Source organism: Pelodiscus sinensis, chromosome 2, assembly GCF_049634645.1.
Source record: "Pelodiscus sinensis isolate JC-2024 chromosome 2, ASM4963464v1, whole genome shotgun sequence".
Classification (NCBI taxonomy): domain Eukaryota; kingdom Metazoa; phylum Chordata; order Testudines; family Trionychidae; genus Pelodiscus; species Pelodiscus sinensis.
In genome coordinates this window covers 45452030-45471832 of record NC_134712.1, presented here as the reverse complement: position 1 = coordinate 45471832, position 19803 = coordinate 45452030, and the positions used below count along the sequence as shown (strand labels likewise).

The 19803-nt window shown below is 38.9% G+C and overlaps 1 protein-coding gene across 4 annotated transcripts in view; it reads left to right on the top strand.

Moving 5' to 3' along the window:
• CPNE3 (copine 3) overlaps positions 1 to 17702 on the top strand; it is a 52191-nt gene extending 34489 nt beyond the window's left edge. For all 4 annotated transcript variants that reach the window (XM_075920434.1, XM_075920435.1, XM_075920433.1 and 1 more), the window contains exons 11-17: positions 1235 to 1294; positions 2516 to 2649; positions 3745 to 3799; positions 3900 to 3951; positions 4836 to 4969; positions 11681 to 11917; positions 16089 to 17702. In XM_075920434.1, coding sequence (XP_075776549.1) covers positions 1235 to 1294; positions 2516 to 2649; positions 3745 to 3799; positions 3900 to 3951; positions 4836 to 4969; positions 11681 to 11917; positions 16089 to 16199 — 783 coding nt within the window. In that variant the 3' untranslated portion in view covers positions 16200 to 17702. The remainder of the gene's footprint in view (positions 1 to 1234; positions 1295 to 2515; positions 2650 to 3744; positions 3800 to 3899; positions 3952 to 4835; positions 4970 to 11680; positions 11918 to 16088) is intronic.
• Positions 17703 to 19803: the final 2101 nt, after the last annotated feature.

Here is a 19803-nt window from a genome sequence, read left to right as displayed (position 1 = left end):
GAAGCATTACCATGGCAAAGTAAAATGTATTTGCTTTCCATAGAATCAGAATACAGTTAATATTACTACTGAATTTTCTATAGAGTTCATGACTTGATCTTCTATACAGGAGTTTGTAAGCAAGTGAAAGTTACTGGGGTTTTTATACAAGGTCTTTTGTTTATAAATAGATGTCTAAATATCCAAGCTCCACAACCTTATATTCAGTAGAATAATCTGGAATTCCTCATCTAACATAATCTAGTACAGTGGTTCTCAACTCGTTTCAGTCCACGGACCACCAGGTCAATCAAAAAATTTTCGTGGACCACCTCCAGCACACGTAGCACAGGGCGAACGACAAAGCAACCTCTCAGCACGACAGCGGCAGCTACACTGACGCTCAGAGCCTCAGATGGAAGTTACTGGCAACACAACGCGGTTGCGTCCTAGGTGACGCTATGGACGACGCGCCGTGTGCTTGTGAACACGGCATAAAACAGCCTAACAGCGGCGCCTGCTCACGCCATGTGACTTTAGACGATATTCCTGTGGACCACCGAAGAAGTCCCCAGGACCACCAGTGGTCCATGGACCACCAGTTGAGAACCACAGATCTAGAGTGAGAGTTCTGAAGGCCGAACACACAAAACAGGCTTCTGAAAATCTATTTTTCATATATTGTATAATGACGAGGGAAGTGGTGATCTGTGTTGTCTTGAAAGCAAAAAGCACTGATATTCCCAGCAATTAATAGATACCATAATATCAGTTTCCTTGCATCTAAACAATGGCTAACATAGAAAATATTTATGAAGTGAACTTTCAAAAATGAAAGTAGTCTGGACGTGGGTTTTTTTTTTTTTTTTTTTTTAAAGGAAAAAACCCTTTTGAAAAAACCGCTTTTCCTTTTAAAAAAAAAAAAAAAAAAAAAGAGAGATTTACAAAGTTTTTCAAAAAAGGGATTTTTTTCAGAAAAAACGTCCAGACTCACTGTTTAAAGACCCGTTTTTGAAAGAGTAATCAGAAGAAGGAATTTGCATATCCTCTTTCGGGTGGAAAAAACATAGTTTAGATGCACCCAGAGTGTGTAGTACCTTTATTCTTGAATACTCCCAAAGAAATCCAGAGCAATTACTTGTGGAGTAAACGTACTGCTTTACATCAGTATGGGAAGCAAAACCAGGCTTTCAGGCAAGTAGGAAATTGCCTCAATCTTTTGGGTTTTGCTGAAACTCTTGTGTTTTTGTTTTAGATTATAGTCGAATGCACATTCCTTGACTACATCATGGGAGGATGTCAGCTGAATTTCACTGTAAGTAAATTGTGTACCAAAAGGCTTTCTTTTCAGAGTAAGCTATAATGTATTATGGATTATCTTTGTTTTATTAGCTTATTTTTGTATCGAATAAAGCATAAAGGCATGTTTCCAGAGGCCCTCTAACCTATTTTGTAACTCTTACCTGGAAAGTTCTGAAATATGATAGACTTCTAGCATCAGACATGAGGTCTGAATCTTCAGATGTGCTCAGTCAGAACTGGATATAACTGTTTGGGCAGAGACCAAAGGATTTTGCTGTTCTCTCTTGTTTGGGTTTGTCTTGCACCATCTCATCACAAGCATAGTTTAGATCATCTTAACAGCTGTCAAACAGTCAAGGAAGGTCTGTAGCTCTGGAGGTAAGGATGGGATGATGTAGAGTTTATGGTGGGTCTCATGTGTCAAGGATTTCCACATTCCAGAATAATCTTCAGGTGCCCATATAGGATGACTTCAAGGCTGCACAGCTTGAGCAATATTCATAGGTCTTAACATGGGCTCTGATCCTGAAATGGTTTAATTCACAAAACTGTTACAACACGGACAGTAGCAATGTAAGCTTTCTCCACCCTGGCAATGAACTCCGACACTCCTCACACATAGAAGGTTAGTGTCTGTGGCCAGTCTGTATCAGCAATGATATCTGTTCACTTTTAAATGCTGTAGTATTCCTTGAGTAGCTTCCACTAGGAAACAGGCTGAGACCATAGACTCATTTCACAACCATGGAGAAGATGGTGAATGTTTTTGATTAAGATCTATATGATCTAGCAGCTGATAGGAGGAAAGCTGATTGATTTTTCCCTATAGGGCACCACAGAATCAAGCTGTTTAGGTAAGATACATTCCATAAACAAGAACATGGTTTAAATATGGCAGCTGACAGGTGTACCAATATATCATGCAGATTGTTCTTATCAATTCAGTTCTGCCTATCATTAGGAACCCAGGGTATGTCTACACTGCCACCCTAGTTCGAACTAGGGTGGCTAATGTAGGCATTCAAAGTTGCAAATGAAGCCTGGGATTTAAATATCCCAGGCTTCATTTGCATCTTGCCGGGCACCGCCGTTTTTAAATCCCCCTTAGTGCGGACTCTGTGCCCGCGGCTACACGCGGCACCGAGTAGGTAGTTCAAATTAGGCTCTCCAATTCAAACTACCGGTACACCTCGTTCCACGATATAAATTCTGATATAAATTCTGTGTTTAACAGGTGGGGATAGATTTTACAGGCTCCAATGGGGACCCTCGCTCACCAGACTCTCTACATTACATCAGTCCTAATGGGGTTAATGAATACTTGACAGCCATTTGGTCTGTAGGAATGGTTATTCAGGACTATGATGCGTAAGTTTTAACTTATTTATCTTTCAAATGTGTGTTGTAAAACTTGGGTAAGTATTGCAGACACCCATAAACATGTCCTAATAGAAGCTTTAGAACTGAATGTGCTAAAAGTTCAAGAACATGGATAAAAATCCTTTCACATTTTCCATTCCATTTTATCCTCTCCTCTCTTTGAGCTCTTACCTCTTCTAAGACAGACTGAGGTGGGAGAAAGGGCACAATCTGTTTTGGCTTATTGTAACTGCATTACACTTGACTTTGCATAAGGTGATTCAGGCATGCTACAGATAGAGAAGATGTCCCTTGGGTATGTCTAAGTGGATAGAGGTGCAAATCTGTCAATTTAGCTATCTGCCATTTCTTGGCAGAGCCAGAAGGTGGTAGTGCAGAGATTATCTGTTTAAATACAAGAAGTTTGTTTAGAATACAAGACACAGATGTGAAGACAGTTTGCGCTCTATGGAGTTTATGGTCTGGGATGCAATTGAGAATCACATTGGGAGGCCCAGAAAATAAGCATAGAGGTTTCTGATGTGTTTGTTTTTCATTTTGAATCTTTTCCGATATGCAGGATTTTCACCGGTACAGTTTGAGGGCAGCATGGAAAGTCTGTATTTATCAATAACAGTAGAAATGTGAATGATCAGAGAAGGGCCTGGGACTGGGAAATGTGTTCAGCAGTAGTCCATCATTGATCAATAAGTTATTGCCTTGACATAGCTAAGAATTCAGCAACATGAATACAACCTGTTCCTTGTTCAATATCTTCAAGTAACAGCTACCATTTTTGTGGCTCAACTGATGACGAGTGCCAAACAAAAAACAGCAGGGCTTTTACAACTGTAACACGTTTTCATAGCAAGATTTTTAAATGTTAATTTCTTAGGTGCCCTGCTGACTTGGAAATAATTTTTCCCTGTTGAGTTGGCCTTTACACAGAGGGAATTTCCACTTATATCTGCATATTGATATCTAATAAACAGCTTTATGATTATGACTGATTAGCTAAGTTTTGTGAATGGAGTCTAAAGGTGAACAACTACTTCATTTTCTCTTAAATTGCCTTTTTTTTTTTTTTTTTTTTTTTTTTATAAGAGATAAAATGTTTCCAGCCTTTGGATTTGGTGCACAGATTCCTCCTACCTTTCAGGTAACCAGAAGTGTAAATCTGCTACATAGTTTATCTGAAACAACCTACTCAAGGACATATGTATGTGTAAAACCTGAACATCTGTTTCATGTATTGATAGGTATCTCATGAGTTTCCATTAAACTTTAACCCATCAAACCCATTCTGCAATGGTAAGTCTTAGAAACTATCACAAGAGTCTGAAAGAATCAAATATCTGGAAAGTCATGTTTCTGTTAGTTGCCATTTAACCACCTCATGGTACTATGTTTATTCTGGCACGATTAATACAATAGCAGTAAAGGGTGTGGCAGTAGTTGTTAATATTTATAGAAAAGTCTAATTAAAAGACTTTTGTGACCCATTCAGAATATGGGCTTCTAAATATTTAAAGATGGGAAGGAAAGGAGATGATCTTTGCTAATTAGATCATTTGTAAGACTTCTAATTAAGCAGGCTGATTTAGTAAAATAAACAATTAACTTCACTCAGTAACAAGGCTTGAATTTCTTGCTATATAACCTTATTTGTGTGATGTAGCCTTTGGTTCTTTTTCTTCTTTGAAATTTCATGCAACAAAAGGTGTTGGAAACAGAAGTCCCAGTTTCTGCACAGCACGCCTACCTTGCAATAGAAGCAGTGTAGGCATCTCCTGCACTGCCGTGTGAAGGAACCTCATTACTGGCATGTTGGGGTGGTGGAAGGGGGCACCAATAGGAGTAAGAGGGTTGTTCATTCTCTGACGACTTAGTCTTTGTCTTTCTGCTTAAACTGCTAACAAGGACACACGTTTTAAACAGACGATTTGTTATATACTAGTTAGACATATTTCAGAATTTTGATATTTGGCCAATAGACGATCTTTTTAACCTTGATATGAAGTCAAAGAAATAGCCAGTTGTTGTGGAAGGCTAAAACTTCCTTTATCTTAATTGTAAGTAACTATGCTACCGTAGATGTCTGGCATCTTAAGGAGGTGTTAAGACAGTTTAGTGCCTCAGAATAACAGTGCAACATTAACATGAAATATTAAGACTTCATCATTTGTTTCTTTAAGGAATCCAAGGCATCATTGATGCATACCGGGCCTGCCTTCCTCAAGTAAAGTTATATGGACCAACCAATTTTTCTCCAATAATAAACCACGTGGCTAGATTGGCTAGTGCAGCTGCACAGCAACAGACAGCATCAGTAAGTATTTTATCTTAGTGTATGCATTCCCTTCCTTTATTCTTTCTTTCCATACTATCTACTACTTATTTCTCCTGTGTGTGTGCTTGGAAGTGTACCAACTTTATTTGTTTTCCACTTACCCTGTGAAGTTTCATTTAGTACCATTAAGTTTTGTGAATGCCAAAGTTTCCTCACATATTTTGCATAATAAGAATCTTTCATTCAGATGACACTACTTTGGATACAGAGTTGCCAGTTCTGATTGTACCTATTCCTGGAGGCTTCATTACATGACATATTTAATTAAAAATTAATCTAATTCCTGGAGACTTCAGGACAGTCCTGGAGGGTTGGGAACCCTGTTTGGACATCTTGTAGTATATGTTGGAACTCCCTGGTCTAGCTGACAAATTTCTAAAACTGTACTGGAACGGAGTAGTCAGGGTTTTTCTATTGAAGAGTGTTTATTTTGTTTATTACAAGTATCTGTTGTTATGTGTCTGTATAACCAAACAATGAATGTTGTTGAGTCAAGATCTGGTTATCTGTTAGAGGGGTACTGTAAGCTGTTGACTACTGCATGGAATTTAGCTTATTTATATAGTGCATCAATAGTAGATTGCAGATTGTCAGTTAATATTAGGAAAAAGCTGGCATGCAAGCATAGTAGAGGAAATATTCATAAGAATTTGAAGCAGTGGATTATGCATCTTAAAAAAAAATATCTGTTTTCTGATAATCCAACCCTGTTTTTTATCTAGTTTTTCTTTAGAAATCTGAAAACTGAATTAGAGCTAGGTAAACTATTTTTAGACACTTATGTTAGAAGAACTGCTGTCAACCACTGACTGGCTTTGGTGGTTTGACATTAAGATTTGGTCCACGCCTAAACTTAGGTTGATCTAGCTGCATCACTCGGGGCTGTGCAATATTTATTGTCCTTTGCAATGTAGTTAAGCCACTCTACCCCCCCAGCTTATCGATGCAGCCATGTTGGCAAAAGAATTCTGCCTGTTTAGCTACTACCTCGTGAATGGTCACAGGAAAAAACCCTTCCATTGCTGTAATAAGTGTTTATGCACCAGCACCACAAGCGTATTGTCTGGTTCTTCAGCACTTAGGGCAAAGATCCTCTTTTTTGGTCAGTTTTTTACCATGTCCTTACTACAATATGTACATAAGTTTCTTCCTTTTTTTCCTTGGCACTCTTGCTCATGTGTAGATGCCTCCATAGCTGTGTTGAGTAAGATTTTATATTTAAGATACTTTTTTCAAAGATATTAGCTCAAAATAGACTGTAAAGGAAAATATTCAGTTAAGCTTGCATTCAGCCTCTCCCCATAACCCAGTAAAATCTATGTCCTATGTTTAAATGACATTGTTCTTGAGATTTGATGATAGTTTTTCAGCATAGCTACTTTAGATTGCTAGTTGGACATAAGGGCTTTGCAATGAATGTGTTTTGGATTGCATGAAAAGTATCACTGTATTCTAGAACTGAAGAGGTCATCGAGTCCAGTCCCCTGCCCTCGTGGCAGGACCCAGTACTATCTAGACCAGTATTTCCTAACCTTTTCCAGATGGGGACCTATTTTGACAATTCAGGAAGATTTGGTGACCCAAGGCAATTAAAAAACAGGGGGGCAGAGGGAGCAGTGCCATAACTAGCTAATTTTGCACCCGAGGCAAGAATATAAAATTGCCCCCTCCTGTTTATATATTCATAGTTATTTCATAGAAAAACTGAAAATACGTTAACAAAATAACACTACACTTGAGTTGTGGTTGGGCAAAGACACTCATCCCCAAACCTCCCTCTTCCCCCCTTTCCCCCCAGGTTTAAACGCCACACTCGGGATGGGGGGGGGGGTCACACAGTCAGGGGGTTAGGGAGGACACGCATTCAGGGGCCCGAGAGTAACACTCAGGGATTGGAAGGGCTGGGAGTCACACTCTGGGAGTCACACACTCGGGGCTGTGGGAATCACACTGGGAGTCACACACTCAGGGGCTGTGGGAGTCTCATAGGTGTTACAAGAATATTAGAAACATAATAAACATTAAAAAAACAAGTAAAATTTATTATTTTACCAAACAGTTTCACTTGAACTTAAATTAATGGGATGGTGGAGCTTGCATTTGCTTTGCTAACTGGTGTATCCTCGGAATTGTTGTGAAGAGTGCGCATCGAAGATCATCTTCCACGTTTCATTTATTTTGCTATTTGTTTTTAATTGTAAGCAAATGTGAGAAGCCTGATTCACACAAGAAAGTTGTTGGAAATTGAAGTAAAATTCTCAAAACAACTTCTGACAAAAGTGGGTAGTCCACTCTGCATCTCGTTCAGAACCGATTATTTGGCATGGTTAAGAACTCTGCTTTCATATCATTGTTGTTGATCATATCGATAAATTGTTCCTGGGTACCTTCAGGTACATCACAAACAGCAAACAACTTTTCATCTGTATCTGGATAATACTGGAGTAGCTCATCACTTAACTCAAATTCTTCTGTATCGACAATTGCAAAGTGTCATTAATATTAATGTCGTACTTTCTTTGAGAGAGGTTGTGAGGGTTGGAAACATTTTTTAATATCAGTTTTCAAAATCCATAATTGGAGTTTCATTCTGAAGGATTTTATTTTCTGATAATCCGATAATTGTAGAATTTTGTCCTTGAAATGACACATTTCAATCATTTAGTAGGCCAAAAGTGTCCGCTAGATATTCTGTTTTATACAAACTCTTGTTTTCTGTAAACAGATATTCAAACTCAGTTTTGTTCTGTGACACAAAAAATATTTTAAGTTCATTTCGTCACTCAAACACCCGATTTAGAACTTTGCCTTTTGACAGCCACCTTACTTCATTGTGAAACAATAATACTTCATGCAAAGAACCTACTTCCGAACAAAGGTTTTTAAATATGCGAGTTCTGAGTTTGCTGGACTTAATAAAATCTACAGCTTTAATAAAATCAGTAAGTACCTGGTTAAAAGAAATAAGTAAAGTTTGTTGCTAGTATTTGCCATGGATGAAACAGAGTTCCAATTACTTTTTGGAGAAACATTTTAAATCAGGGCTTAGAATCCAGACTTGCAACCAAGCATAGCAGGAGCCCCATCTGTGCAAATGTCGCACATGTTTTTTCCATTCTATGGAATGTTCTTCAAAGAAACAATTCAGGATATTGAATATATCTTGTGTAGTGGTCGTAGTTTCCAACAGTTTGCAGAACAAAAATTCTTCTTTCACATTCATTTTTAATATACCAAACATATGCCATCAGTTGTGCAAGATTACACATATCAGTTGTCTCATGGAGCTGCATACTGAATAATCCTCTGGGAGAATTTTTAATTTCTTTGATGACTTGAGATTTGATGTCATTAGACATGTCGGTAATTCTACTTAATTGTATTATTGGACATGAACAAAGGTTGCAGCCGTTTCTAAGCATCTCCACCTACCAAAAGGCAGACAGTCTCCTTGGTACAGAGAACTATTAGATCCTCGGCTATGGTATGCGCTTTCTTAGCTTTCGCAGTTTTCAATGCTACAACATATGAGGCTTCTACGGCAGCTAACTTTTGTTGCTAAGACTCACCAACATCAAGTCGGCATTTCTTGACACCTTCTGCTTTTTGTTTACCAAAAAATCCACATCTCTGCTCTTATATTGAGGGTGTTTAGAATTTAAATGACATTGCAGTTTATTTGGTTTCAGTGATTCATTGGAAAGAACTTCCATGCATATGATGCATTGTGATCTTTCCACTCCTTCTGTAATTATCGAAGTAAATCCATACTTGATGTATTCGTCAACATACTTTCTTTTTGCTGAAGTTATTTTTTGAAATAAAGGGCAAATGAAATTGACAACCTGCTTCTGTATTAATAACAAAAACACACAGTAAGTTTGTGCCAAACAAACACCAGATTGTAAGTAAAGCAGCAAAATCTTACGCGTATTATGACTGTGCATCGCGATAAGTCTGAGACAGCATATATTACTGGCTGTTATTACACCGGGGCTACTCAAATTTGGATGCCCCCAGGGCCATAATGATATCCACAGCACATGCTGAGGGGCGCTACTTAGCACAGCTGCATATGTACAAATGTATGCAGATCACAAAATTTACTAAAATAGCCCCTCTCCTACCCCAGAGCCAGGCACCCTCCAGATCCCCCACTCCAACCAAATCCCCTTCCCCTCTACTAGAACCAGATACTCTCCAGTCCCCTGTTCCAACCCAATGCCCCTCCACTCCCCTCCCCCAGAGCCAAGTACCCCAACCCACCGCTTTATCCCAGTGCACCCACCCCTCCCCCAGAACAAGAGAACCACCAGCCCTTCCTCCACTTAGTTCCAGCCTCTATCCCAGGGCTCTGGGCTCCGCACCCCCCCCCTCAAACCCCAGAACTGTCCCAGCCTTTCCCCCACCAGGGTCCCGAACACAGTCCCAGCTCCTACCCTGGCCCCCCTTGACTGCAAGCCAGCCAGGATGACTCTGCCCTGGCCGGCCAATACAAGCTGCAGGAACCTCGGCTGGGGAGGGAAACCCTTCCACAGCTGCAAGCCGGCCGGAATGACTCTGGCCTGGCTGGCCAATGCAAGCTGGGAACCTAGGCCTGGGCAGCTGGAAACCTCTCAACACCTTGTGCCCCCTCCCCCCCTCCCCGTCCCCCCGACCTGAGCTGGGCGCTGCTTCTTCTCTGCGTTCCCTCCTGTTCTTACTTCTTTCTTCCAATGTCCAGGAATATTTCCCTTGTCTGCTCAGAGTCACTGAAATGGTATTCAATTCAATTGATTAGTTTAACTGCTGGGAGGTTGTTAAACCAATTAAGTTGAGTACCACTTCAGGTGAATGTCTCCTTAAAACTAAACCAGCTGTGGAGCTGAGCAGCCAGGGACTTTTTCAAATGTGTGAATGGTTCCTTAAGAGGGCCACCTGAGGAGACACTTGGCGACCCGAAATGTAATGGCAACGCATATTTGGCCTGCGACCTGTAGGTTAGGAAACCCTGGTCTAGACCATCCCTCATAGATGTCTATCTAACCTGCTCTTAAATATCTCCAGAGATGGAGATTCCACAACCTCCCTAGGCAACTTATTCCAGTGTTAAACCACTCTGACAGTTAGTAAGTTTTTCCTCACATCCAAACTAAAACTCCCTTGCTGCAATGTAAGGCCATTGCTTCTTGTCCTATCATCAGAGGTCAAGGAGAGCAATTTTTCTCTCTCCTCCTTGCAACAAACACCCTTTTAGATACTTGAAAACTGCCATCATGTCCCCTCTCACTCTTGTCTTTTCTAAACTAAACAATCCCAATTCTTTCAGTCTTCCCTCATAGTTCATGTTTTCTAGACCTTAAATCATTTTTGTTGCTCTTTTCTGGACCTTCTCCAGTTTCTCCACATCTTTCTTGAAATGTGGTGCCCAGAACTGGACACAATACTCCAACTGAGGCCTAATCAGCACAGAGTAGAGCGGAAGAATGACTTCTAGTGTGTTGCTCACAACATACCAGTTAATGCATCCCAGAATCATGTTTGCTTTTTTGCAACAACGTCACACTGACTCATATTTAGCTTGTGGTCCACTGACCCCTAAATACCTTTCTGCAGTACTCCTTCCTAGACAGTTGCTTCCCATTCTGTATGTGTGAGACTGATTGTTCCTTCCTAAGTGGAGTACTTTGCATTTGTCCGTATTAAACTTCACCCTATTTATCTCAGACCATTTTTCCAATTTGTCCAGATCATTTTGAATTATGACCCTATCCTCCAAAGCATTTTCAACCCCTCCTAGCTTGGCATCATGTGTAAACTTAATAATCGTATTCTCTGTGCCAATATCTAAATCGTTGATGAGGATATTGAAGAGAACCGGTCCTAAAACAGACCCCTGCGGAACCTCACTTATTATGCTTTTCCAGCAGGATTGTGAACAGTTAATAGCTACTCTCTGAAAACAGTTATCCAGCCAGTTGTGCACCCACCTTATAGTAGCCCCATCTAAGTTGTATTTGCCTAGTTAATTGATGATAATATCATGCAAGACCGTATCAAATGCCTTACTAAAGTCTAGGTATACCACGTCCGCCTCTTCTCTCTTATCCTATCAAAAGAAAGCTATCAGATTGGTTTGACATGATTTGTTCTTTACAAATACATGCTGGCTGTTACCCATCACCTTACTATCTTCAAGGGGTTTGCAGATGAATTCCTTAATTACTTGCTCCAATATCTTTCCTGGCACAGAAGTTAAACTAACTGGTCTGTAGTTTCCTGAATTGTTCTTATTTCCCTTTTTATAGATGAGCACTATATTTGCCCCTTTTTCAGTCTTCTGGAATCTCTCCCGTCTTCCATGATTTTTCAAATATGATAGCTAAAGGCTCAGATACCTCCTCTGTCACCTCCATGAATATTCTAGGATGCATTTCATCAGGCCCTGTTGACTTGCAGACATCTAACTTTTCTAAGAGTTAGTGTGGTGGTGGTTTGTTTTGTTTTTTGTTTTGTTTTGTTTTGTGTTTTGTTTTGTTTTTTAACCAGGTAGAAGAGACCTGAGTAAAGTTTAGGTTCTTGATTGCAAAGATTGATCTTCTCATATTGAACATTTACTGTTCTGTGCACTGTAACACTGTTGGATGCTCGTATGCAATAGTATCCCTTCTGTTGTTCTCATTTGTAACAATGTGCATGTTGGTTTGCCAGCAATATTTTGTGCTCCTCATCATCACGGATGGTGTGATAACGGACCTTGATGCAACCAGATCTGCCATAGTTAATGCTGCAAAGCTTCCCATGTCGATTATTATTGTTGGTGTTGGAGGAGCGGATTTCAGTGCCATGGAGTTTCTTGATGGTGACAATGGAAGTCTCAGGTCCCCGACTGGAGAGCCAGCTGTCAGAGACATTGTCCAATTTGTGCCATTTAGACAGTTCCAAAATGTAAGTACCATTGCTAATGGCATATTGAATACATACCAGAGAAATGCTATGAAATCTAATGTATGTGAATACTACTGGTCCTACCTCCACTGTGGATTTATTCATGGAGAGGCCCTGGAATGAGATCTAAAGCCTATTGAATACAATCTCTCTAGCTAGAAGTGAGGTATCATTGTCATATCAACAGCTAAGAGGAGATGAAGACCTACCATCTCATCTGTGGAACTACCAGTAAATCATTTGGATCAAAATGACGACTTGTTCCTGGTTCAGAAATCTTTTTTTTTTTTTTTAAACCAGTCTTTGTAGGAAATGAATGTTATAATGCTACTTTAGAATTGCTGTGTGGTTCAGCATAATCAAATCAGTGCTGGTTTTCTTGGGAGGATTCTGACTTCACTTAAGATTATTTCCATTTTAGTCCATGGTGTTGCCTAGCTGTAATTCTGGATCGATTAATTTTGAGCCCTGTGTATTTGCATTGGATTATTTGATAAACAAACCTTTGTGTGTGAAGGCGAGGGAGTTATTTTCTGATACATAGGTGCCCCTGCTAAAGCAGATGAAGTTCTATTAAAGCAAATAAAGCCTTTTTTTTTTTTTAAAGATGAAAACAAAATGATAGGGAACTCAGTTTTGTGTGTAAAGCTTTAGATGGAATCTGGCATACACGTACTGTTGACACTGGATCATATAGTCATGATACTGCCTCTGAGGATAGAACAAGAAGCAATGGGCTTAAACTGCAGCAAGGGAGGTTTAGCTTGGACATTAGGAAAAAGTTCCTAACTGTCAGGGTAGTCAAACACTGGAATAAATTGCCCAGGGAGGTTTTGGAATCCCCATCTCTGGAGATATTTAAGAGTAGGTTAGATAAACGTCCATCAGGGATGGTTTAGACAGTATTTGATCCTGCCATGGGGGCAGGGGACTGGACTCGATGACCTCTCAAGGTCCCTTCCAGTCCTAGTATTCTATGATTCTATCTTAAACGTCATGCCCTTGCAAATATATTTTTTTTTTTTTGAGGAGAGTAAGACTGACATATAAAATGTCGTCTAAAGTGCTGACTTCCTAGTTCTTGTTTTTCTACACTTTATGCTCTTTTCTAATCCTTCTAATCCCCCCCCCCCTTGGTACAAAGCTCATATTAAAATAAAAATAATGCACCAATTTTCTTTATTTCCTTCCCCCCCATATCAACTCTAGTGGAAATCAACCTGCAAAGATTACTTAATGTGCCAGTTGGAGACTAAAAAGTGCATTAAACTTTGGCAAGCAATGCTCTGACAGGATTTTCAGGAGTATTAAAAAAAAGATAAAGGGGAGAGGGAAGCTGGCAGCTGCCTAGGCTAAAGCCCTAGAAGTGTTATATGCCTGTCTTGAAATGAAGGAAGGTGGAAGAGAAATGTATGGACTGGAGAAGACCTGTGACAAGAGAACTAAAGACATTGGTGAAATCAAAGTAATTAAAGATGAAAGTGGAAATATGTTAGTCAGTAAGAACCCCAGATTAAGGAATGCTAGAATAATTACTGTTAAAGGCTTATGATTGAAGAGCATCGAAGAGCAATACAGGTATGCCATGTGATAAAATCAAACCAGGTTCTGCTGGTGTCAGTCCAAGAAGAAGTTGTTGTAGAACTGAATATTGAGCAACATGAAAAGAAAGAAAACTTTTAGGCCCAGTGGCATATTTGGAGAAATATGGAAGTGTCTGGGGGCAAGGAGGCAAGAAAATATTGACACGATTGTTTGATTTCATTATGAGGATTGAGCTGATGCTTGGAGAAAGAGCACATTGTAACCAGTATTTAAAGAAAACGGAAACATGAAAGACAGTGGTATCTGCAGCATTAAACTCATGAGCATAAGAGACTATGAAGAAAAATAAGTCAGTGACAGACAGTTTAGATTCATGCCAGGCAAGTCAACAGTGCTATCTTTATATTTTTCCACAAGCAATCTTAATGTAGAGAAAAAAGGAGAAAACTCTGAATGCAGTGTTCATCAATCTTTAGAAGGCTCCTGACTCTAAGAGCACTATTTGGTGGTGCATGAGAATGAAACAGGTACAAGAAGACCATGTTAGAGTTATCTAGAATATAAACAAGGATGCTGTTACAGCAGTTAGAAGGTCAGTCAGAGAAACAGAATAATTTCTAATGTCAGAATATGTCAAGGCTTTCTGTTCACATTAGTGCCCGATGCACTTTGAGAAAACACCTAAAGTATGGTGCATGCTTAACATTACATGAAAATCGGCAGAAATAAGACCGTATATGTCTATACGTTCAGTGATCCATTTCAGGAAAAACAGGAAGTCCAGTAGCCTCTTAAAGACTAACAATTTTATTAGGGCATAAGTTTTCTTGAGTAGTAACTCACTTCATCAGATGTATGGACTGAGAAAGTCAGATGATAGGGATACAGAGTGGGAGTGTTACATCAGTGCTAATTCAGTCAGGGTGGATGTGGCCCACTTCCAATAGCGATAAGGTGAGAATACCTAAAGGAGAAAATTTCATGTTGTAATTCTGGTGATAGTGTCTTAATATTAACAAGGAACAGCGCTCTCATTACAGTATGTAGTTTTCCCCTTTAGGAGAAAGCTTATGACCTAATATAATTCTTAGCCATTAAGCTTTCATTGGACTCTGTGTTTTTGCTTAAAAAGGCTTAAGACAGCCACCTCTCTGAAATGTTTCAGGAAGATGATGAAGTCTTGGGGGCCAACCACCACTTAACCCAGAGAATATAGGATAAAGGTGAACTCCGTGACTAAATTATAAGCAGAATAGGAAAGGCATGGATTAAATGGAGGGAAATGAGTGAAGTGGCTGTAAAGCATGGTAATTAGACCTACACTTTTGTAGGGGTCAGATGCTGGGCACTGAGACACAGGAGTATGTCTTGAATTGAAATGGAAGTGTTCATATTCAGAATGAACTACAGGAAATTAGATGTTACAGGTCGTACAGAAGCTGAAAGAATCTAGACTTAGCTAGTTTGGGCATGAGACAAGAAGATTGGAAGACTATCTAGTAAATGATGTGCTTTAAATGTAGAAGTAGAGGGTAAGAGAAGCATTTAGAAGACCCAAAACTAGATGTCTGGAAGTTATAAAAAAGTATTTTATTAGCTGTAGAGTTTCCAAGGAGTTGCTTGAAGACATGCTGGAATTGAGGACACAAAAAGCTGACCCCATATATGTTGAAATGTCTCGGAGGGGATAGCCATGTTAGTAACTTTAAAAATAAAGAGTGGTTCTGCAGCACCTTTAGGGTATGACTACACAGCAGGGCTAAAGTTGAATTAAACTATGCAACTTCAGCTATGTAACTGTCAAAATAGCTTAATTTGGCTTTTGGCACTGTTTATACTCTTCCTTTGACTTCCCTTACGCCTCATGATATGAGGGTTACCCGGAGTCGGAGTAAGAAGTCCTCCACCTCGGCATTATTTCAGAATAAAGGCTTGTAGTATAGACATGCAGTATGTTATTTTGATATAACATCAGTTAGTTCAGAATAATGATCCTGTGTAGATGTATATACGTATCCTCAGAGACTAACAATTACACTGGACATATTTTAGTTAGCCTCTGAGGTGTCGCAGGACTACTCCCATGTATGTTGGATTGAGGCCAGAAGAAAGTTGTATTTTAATTTCCCAGTACCATCATGATTACTCAGGTATAGAACTAGTTTCAAATACGATTTTCAATTACTGGAAAAGGGAGAGTTTAAGACAAACTGTGATGGACAAAATACAAACTAACTGTACCTTAGAGGAATTGCATTATAAAACAAGTCAAGATGTTACTGCAAATGAGGGTTGGAATAATAGGATGTGGATAAAAACTCAATCTCAAATGTTTAACTCCTGTCACTTTACTCAGTGTATTTTATCCTGGTGGATCTCAAAGTACTTTATAAACTGCATATGCCACACAAAGGCAGCCTCTGCTGCAGGGAAGGGAAGTCAGCTACTGCTAGTGGAGTGGAATGAAAAGATGAGCAGAGAAACTTTTTTCTAAGGGCACTGTAGCAAATTCCTAAGAGAAATGCCATAGGTTGTCTGTTTGGACAAACGAGCAGATGACACCTAAACTTTTCAGGTCTCTCTGACTAATGGTTAAGACTGAAGTTTGATATTCTTTTTTTATAAGGCTCCCAAAGAAGCTCTGGCTCAGTGTGTCCTAGCAGAAGTGCCTCAGCAAGTGGTAAACTACTTCAGCACATACAAATTGCAGCCTCCCAAGAATCCTGCGGCAAAGTGAGCAAGAACTGAGAGAGGCAAGCGAGGCTAAGCCAATTGGAATTGCTGCGACTCCCACATGTCAGTGGACTTCGGTCTTGAGAATTTTTTTTTATTCATTCATTCATACATGTTAATGTCTCTTAGTTTTTGCATGGAAACCTGTACTTGTCCGGGCTTTTTTTTACGTCCAAGACAAAGATATATTGCTGTTTAATACTTTAATGTTAATAATGATAAAGGCCTCAGCCGGGTGAATGTTAGAAAATAACTTTTCAAGAAGTAAGTTGAATATGAAAATCATGAACAGACTATGCGAAGTTCTTGAGTGTGATACAGCTGCTTTGTACTGCAGGATGGGTGTTTCCTGGGTTTTTTTAGTATTGTAGAACTAAAGTTGCAAGGAGTGCCTACAGAAAATGGTATCTGGCTGGGATATGTACATAATCTTCTAGCCTGGATTGCTTTTCAGGACCCTGTGGCTGTTACAGGCTGGCATAAGCTGAAGTACCCTTAATGCACAGTGTGCTGCACCATAATTGGAGCATTGCAGAAGCAAAGCTTTAAACACACAGTTGCACACTGCCTCCTTATTTTCCCTTTTTAGTTCTTCTTGGTCCCTCCAGTCTCAATATTAATAAAATGGATGAAGCAATTAACACAGGCTGCATAATGTGGAGCATGCAGTTTAACACTGCAAGTCTTATAGATTCAGCCATCTACTTTTAGTCTTGGTAGCCTTCTAAATGATTAAAAAAAACAAATGCAGTTGGCCTTCAGTGCAGATGCTGAAAAGGGTTTAAGATTTGTATGAAATTATACTGTACTGGAAAACTGCAAAAGCAAATCACTTTCTGGAAAACTATCACGTGACTATTTATTCACCTTGGTTAAAGAAGAAAAAATTATTCATGAATTTTAAGTCACTTTTATATATTTTTTTGTAATTGTAACTTCTTATATAAAGAAAACTTTTGAAAGCTACAAAAAGTGCCATTTTAACCTGTTTTGTGCAGGTCTTTATATGTTCCCTAGTTAGCTTTAAAGTAACTGATCTTTTATTTTTCTGGTGGTATTTTCTCAAATACAGTGTATTACTGGTGACCTGCAATTTTTTTTTTTTATTTTGCTTTGTGTCTCTTGTTTGCTCCTGCTATACCTAGAAGTCTGAAAAATCTTAGAAAAGCTTCTCTGCTTGCATTTTTGAAAATCTTTGTCACGGATATCAAGCCTGATATTTTTGGTTTTGCTGGAGGTCTCTAATGTAAATTTTGACCTCTCATTTTAGCAGAAGGAGTGGGGATTTGTATTAATATCCTCTCATTCTTTTCAAGCATCAGTCAAGCGTTAGTATTAATAAACAGTGAGTTTTAAACAGTCTGATTTTTACTCTAAATCCTGACTCTCATACTCAGCTTTCACAGGTTTGTCTCCTGTGATATGCTAATTTTTGTTTGTTTTTCAATTGCAATAGGGCAGAGAGAACTAGAATTTGTAAGGTGAGAAACAGGAAGGGACACCTTTTTTTTTTTTTTTTTTTTTTTTTTAAAACCACCTTTCAGGACTGTAGCGCAACTCAGGCAAAAAAGGCACAAGCAGCTTTCCTTAGCAGATTAGTTTTAAGTGCGTCGCTCCCATTTACTTCCATCTGAGTCCTATGTGCAAAGGCATTGCAGAATCAGATGCTGAATTTGGAATTCTTTGTTGTTTGTGCTTACTGTATGCTCCAGTGCAGATTTGTCTCAAACTCATCTATGTGCTTAGCTCCTGGCTTGCTAAATCCTGCCACACTTGGAATCCTGCTAGACCCTATACCATGCGGCTACTGATGGGTTTTTTCCCCCCTAAAGAACTTTGTTTAAAAAAAAGTGCCTTAGGGAAGACCCCTCCACCAGCATGTAATCCTGTTTAAGCTTTATTGCTGCTGTTCTTGAGCCCTCTTTTTTTGGCTGGATTTTTCACACCAGCATTTGTCTTGCAGAATGTAAAGAAACTGGAAATCATTCCATCTCTGGGCAGCTCATACTTTGGAGGGTCTAGCTCTTGCTCTTTACTTGAACTCTTGTTTTCCCTTCCACACCCACGTTCCACTTATGCCCTGGGTCACTGTCATAGCAATTCCTGATCCTACCTGAGTGGATAATACATACTATAAATATGCAAACATTTCTGTATGACTAATCCTATAAATATCTATTACGAACATTCTAATTATGTAATTATGCATTTGAAGTGGTTGAGATTGGGAAGCAGTTCTGGTTGACAAGGTTTTTGAGTTGTGTAATCATGGTAAACTAGAACTGTATGGTCTGGAATAAATTTCCAAAGCACTGCAGTAGCCATTCTATGCATTGAGTAGAACACTTGGTTGTAAAAAATTACAATGTACATGTATGCCTTCATTAGGTGTTGAAACCTCTAGATTTTGGCCACATTCTGTGCCATACGCAGACACAATCAAAAATCTGCACTGCTGACTTAGGACTGGCATGATAACCCTATGATGCTGTTTTATGGGTTGTAAATAGTCAAGTAAAATGTTAGTTAACATGATTGAAGCCATATGATGCTCTTTTTCCCCCCCCTTCTCTTCATGTTCCCAAATAGCTTAAATAATTGAAATACTTAAGAAAGGGTATTTGATCATATCAAGTCAGGTTCTAACTTTCTATTTCAAGGTAATTTGATTTTTGTTTGTTTACAGATGAAGAATTTAGATACTGAATAATCCTTTACATCAGAGAAGTGCAAGTGTTACTACTTTTATAAGTACAATAATTTGACACACAGAATTAAGTAAAGCAGGCAGGGAAACAGTCTGTAGTAAACCAGGGATGCCACACCTGCAAACTGGTAACATACTTATTCACAGCAGTAAACTGTTGTAATGTCAAATATATAATTTTAAAAAGAGAGACCATTAATTCATTATCTAGAATAAATGGAACTTATGCTCCTCAATGGGATCTTTGGGCAAGCCTCTCCACGGTCTCTACCAGAATGATTGTGAAGTGGATTTTTCTGAATTCATTGGTAGAATGCAGTTGCATTTAAGAAAGTTACTGGATATTGTTACATACAGAACTGACTTTTAGATAACAGCTATTTACTTCTGTTATATATGAAATAAAGCCAATAGAACATATGAATGATTAATATCACACACATGCACTTTCATACTTTCTGTAAGAGAACACAACAAACAGTATTTTATTTGGCAAACCCTCCTTCCCACAGGCTTTCTCATACAAGAGAATGTACCAATGACACTTAATTGTCAGACTGTATTTGAAAAAGGTATGCTGGATTTGTGTACTACCCCAACCTTCTCTTCTCTCAGGACTTAAGAGCATATTTCTGTGTGTTTTTCTCAGTCACAAAATGGGCCATTCTCTGGTTCCTGAGCTAAAGTAACTGTCTTTTTTCTTACATATATATATTTTTTAAAATCCAGAACATGTGGCCTTTTCTTCCTTAAAAAGAAGGTAGTATAGAACTGAAGATATTAAAGTGAAGTAATGTTTCAAGGGGTAAGCTGCATAATCGGTTTCTCTAATTTTAAATGTAACAAATGCCTTGGACTAATGTTGAAAAAACTAACTCTAGCTGTATTTAATTTTCTGCTT